The sequence below is a fragment of the Lineus longissimus genome, chromosome 19 (assembly GCF_910592395.1).
Source record: "Lineus longissimus chromosome 19, tnLinLong1.2, whole genome shotgun sequence".
In the NCBI taxonomy this organism is placed as follows: Eukaryota; Metazoa; Nemertea; class Pilidiophora; order Heteronemertea; family Lineidae; genus Lineus; species Lineus longissimus.
In genome coordinates, this window is record NC_088326.1 from 3,684,283 (window position 1) to 3,688,873 (window position 4,591).

General features: G+C 45.2%; 1 protein-coding gene across 1 annotated transcript; it reads right to left on the minus strand.

Moving 5' to 3' along the window:
- Positions 1 to 624: 624 nt before the first annotated feature.
- LOC135502901 (regucalcin-like) lies at positions 625 to 4,591 on the minus strand. Its single transcript, XM_064796088.1, has 6 exons — positions 4,457 to 4,591; positions 3,794 to 3,950; positions 3,035 to 3,217; positions 2,339 to 2,554; positions 1,750 to 1,899; positions 625 to 1,604 (listed from the first exon to the last, which is right to left on the minus strand). The coding sequence occupies exons 1-6, from the start codon at positions 4,457 to 4,459 to the stop codon at positions 1,405 to 1,407; spliced, it is 909 nt and encodes a 302-aa protein (XP_064652158.1). The 5' UTR covers positions 4,460 to 4,591; the 3' UTR covers positions 625 to 1,404.

Sequence of the window (4,591 nt, forward strand, 5' to 3'; positions counted from 1 at the left end):
GAGTAGGGGAGGAGGGGGAGGGGAAGAGAAAGAAGAAGAAGAAAAAAATAGACTGAATACTTAAGGGCAGAGACATGTATTCATCCACAGGCGGAAGTGTGGCATAGTCCGTACTGAACTGTGAAGCTGTGGTAAATACATGACTGTGATGGGTGAAAGTGGATTTATTCTTCAATCTTTGGTGGATTCTTAATCTACAGAGCCAGGCCATAACAGGGATATACTTTTTGATAATTAATTTATGGAAATATTGTGTCAGTGGCCAGTTTACAACTTGTATTCTAATAGGCCCATATCAGTCCGCGAGTGACGATTTGATGGCAATCCTGTACACAAATCAAATCAATTTTTCTCAGGCAATCGGTATTGGAATGTTTTGAATATTTACTATTATTTTGATAAAAGCCTCTTCATAACGCATATAAAATTTGGTGGGAATTAAAGCACCCTTGGTGTACTTTTTTCACCAACCTATGTTCATTAAAATGTACACAGAATGTACACGCTGGCTAATAGAGGTCTCTGACCATAACTCGATCCAAAACAATGACTGGGACCTGAAGAGTGACCGATTTGAACGCTACGGACACAACCGCGGCTTGCCAAAAAAGTCGAATGCCATGCCACCTCTTGAATAAAAGCAAACCTCAATTTTGGTAAAATCATTATTTATTCAAATTCAACCTAAGCACCGAACCAGTAATGTCTCGCGAAGCCGTCGTAGCACCGGGTCGCCAGGTTTTTTTACAGGTAGGTTCGTACTATTGTGTACAATGACAGCCAATCAGAGCTCAGTTACTTCGCCTGACGTCATCAAGTAAGAAACGCACGTGTTATTAGCCAGTAAACAAGATGCAAATTGACAAATGGTGCGAATCTCGGAAGGACCCAAAAAGTTATGCACTTTTTGTTTTTATTGCTTTTTTTTCATTTACTTAATTATTTTAATAATAAATTTGTCTTCGGAAATTTTACACAATGGTACGAACCTACCTGTAAAAAAACTCGCCACCGGGTGGTACGTTCATCTTGTTCCACGAGGTTTGATATTGCCGCGCCCCCATGCGGTGAGACGCGTTCCCTCGTGATCCTAAAATATTTCAAATAGGACGCCGATTGCCACCACCCATTGGGTCAAATGCCTTGCAACATGATTGTCTCTAGAATATCCCGCCAAAAAAATTACAAACATATTGGCATGATTCCACCAAGTGAGAATTTGGTAATTATGAGTACGGCGTCTTTTGATGATAGCTGGTGTAGAGGTAGAAAATGTCCCCTAGAAAAGTGTTCGGCCATCATGACGTCTTGTATATTGTCAGGTCTCCTGTTCCTGATATGAATTGATTATAAAACGCGGCCCACCTTGACGCACAAGTTTTAGAGGTCTTCATGGGCCTGGCCTTAAACGCCTTGGTATGAAACTGCCGGACCGCCTTTACACCCAAGCCCCTTGATCCGGAACACAGACCCAGCCAGTGGATCCTGTTCTAAATTCAGTCCAAACATTGCACTTGTCACGTAGAGCTCATCATAATTTTCTCCGCCGAAACAACATGATGTTATCCGCCTGGCTGGCAGTGCAATTTCTCGCAGGATCTTCCCTAAAAGAAAAATGGCTGATTACTTGCAGCATGCGATTAGAGTGAGGACAATAGAAGATATTAGAAATCGAATGAAAAGACAGTTGAGGAAGGAAAATGAAATGGGGGATGGTAGAGGATTTTGGCAAAATCAGTATGAACCCACCAGATGGGTCCAGGTTTATCAGTCGACTCCCCTCGAACACGGCGACCCAGAGGTTCCCATCGGTGTCCACAGTCATCCCGTCAGGACATGGCTTCAGGCCGCTGGGGCCTACCTCTTCCCCACTCATGTCAAAGATAGTCCTCTCATTGCCTGGAAATATTGAAAGATGCCCGAAAATAGGTGTAATATAACCACTTTGATATAACCAAGTAGGTATAAAGACCTACATCTTGATATATCGTAATGTTAGAGGGATATTCGCCGCGACGTTTGTAATTACTGGTGCTCCAGGAAAATAGAAATAAAGTTATACACAATGCCGCAGTGCACTTACGAACTTGCTGAATTTAGAAAAAAAGGACATCACTTTGATTTCCCCTTGTCAGCTTCGGCCTATCAACTCCCATGAAGCTGTCAATTCGTGGAGGTCGATGTTATGAAGATTTGCCCCGATAACCCATTGATAAAACAGCAGAACAATGGGAATTTTACGTACGTGCGACCGGGCTTTGTTCAAAGACAATAGACCGTGTATTTGGCTAGGGCAGAATTATTTTAACTGCGAACGTAATGAATACCCTTTACTTACATATATCACCCGTCGTGACGTCATAATCGTAAGCGTAAACGACCCCTGGTCTTGAGTCAATGAAATACATTGTTTTGTTGTCGGGGCTCCAGCCAAGGCCGTTACTGATTGTGCACTTCTCCCTGCACCGTGATATCGTGCCGTCTGCGTCAAGGCGGTAGAGATTGCCTTGGCCTGGGATCAAGGTTGCCGGGTTGGTGTCTATTTTCATCGATCCTGGAAGTGATAGGACAGGCCGGCTTAAGGATTGAATATATAGGCACCACCATTTTGGCAAGAACTCTAAAGCCTAAAGAAATTGGAACTCTTTCAAACCGAAGTGAATGCCCATTTCAATGGTTGGACAGCTTGACCCGCAATGTTTTGATATCGCTAAATGGTGACGCAAACGCATGAGAGTCAGGATGGCTCTGCCTATGGTCAACCCTTGAAGGGAATATATGATAGCCGCAAACGACTAGACTTTTCGATCAAAATGACAGGACTTTTCGATCAAAATGACTGGACTTTTCGACCAAAACAACGACGTTGCAGAGACCATTGGCTGTCAAAGCAAGCCGACACGATATCAGTTGTGCAGGGCCCGTCATGATGACGGACAAGATTTTTCGCGGAACCTGAATTAACTAAAGTCGGCGCCAAAAGTATTTTGTGCTCTTGAACGAAATTGTCGGATTGATGCATCAATATTCTTACCTGCAAACAGCCTTCCTTTGGGGTCACACTTCGCGTCATTGAGCCTGTTTGGTAAACCTTTCTCGACCTCCGCCAGAACCTTGCCGTCTTTTGGAGCATCCCATTGAAAGTGAAGGATCTTGTTGCCGACGCCCGCCACGTAGCCGCCCCGAGAGTGCGGGATGGCGAAGCCGGTGTAGGTACCTAAAAAGGTGAGGGATTATGATGAGTTTTCTCGACCTCGGACAGGGCTCCCGGCGTACAGACCTTTCCCGTCTTCAGGAGCCTCCAAGACAAGAGTCTAGGAGTCTGATCTTACTCTCACTGTCGTAACCGAGGCTGGAGAACCAGGCAAGCTTCCCACTGGACCTTGTGTGCGGCTTAAACCGCGTGGTAGCCGCCCTTATTAGAGTACCGGCGAAGCCGTTATGCCCCTAAAAATGTGATGGAATAATCATCAACACCTTCCCGTCTTTATATCAGGGACACCCGATTAAACGTGAATGAATTCGTTGCCGACGCCCGCCAAGTTCTGAGCCGCCTCTGGAGTGCGGCATGGCGAAGCCGGATGTACCCAAATAAATGATGGTTATCAACGCAATCCCACTTACTACCGAGAAAAGGTTTTGGAGGAAGAATTGGATAGTGGGAACGAACCCCTTGAAAGGTTAGACACCAGCTACTCCACCCGGGCTGGGAACTTGATAGTTCTTTTAAACCAAATGACGAGGACGAAATCACTCTTTTTCAGGAACTAAATCGGGCCTACCATAAACCTACCAAATGATACTTTCTCCATCTGGTTCGTCTTGGAGTGCCACCTATGGACGATCCCCCCAGTCAGGTCGACGAAGAGCAGGGACTGCGTCTTCTCCTCCCAGAATGGACCCTCCCCGAGTCCGGGAACGGCATTCTTGATGACTGTTTCAACTTCGACCTGTGGAATGGAAATGCATAAGGACTACTGTAAAGTCGGCTCTGTCCTATATGTGGATAGAATCGGAGGACAGATACACCTCTCCAGAAATGGGGCGCTGAGTGTCCGAAATAGTGATATCATAAGGGGAAACTAGGCCTTATGGTGGAGGGACAAAGGAGATATTCATGGTTGACCAACACACTTGAATGCCTTTAATGACGGACAAGGGGGAAAAAGTTAGTTCCAATGCAAGCCACCAATTTCGGGAAGCATGTTAAGTACTGTAAAATCGGTCCGGCCCCGTCCTGTATTTGTCTTGAAATGTCCAAATACATGAACAGTAAAACCGGCTCCGACCCGTCCTGTAGTGTATTTAGACAACACGGAAGTCCGCAAGAAAGGCCTACATCGACCTTAAAATCGGCGTAAATCGACGTACATGTATGTACATGTAGTGTGGGTATGACGACAATAAAATTAAGACCAGTGTGACCATGATACAAAGAGACAATGCTTAAACTTACCATATCTGTGCAAACTACCAGGCACAATCAAAGCCAAGAGAGGAAGCTACAACTACCGGTCCCTGATATACTGGCCAACAGAACATATCATTATGGGCCTACCGGCCAACATAATACTCAAGTGCATGTACTATA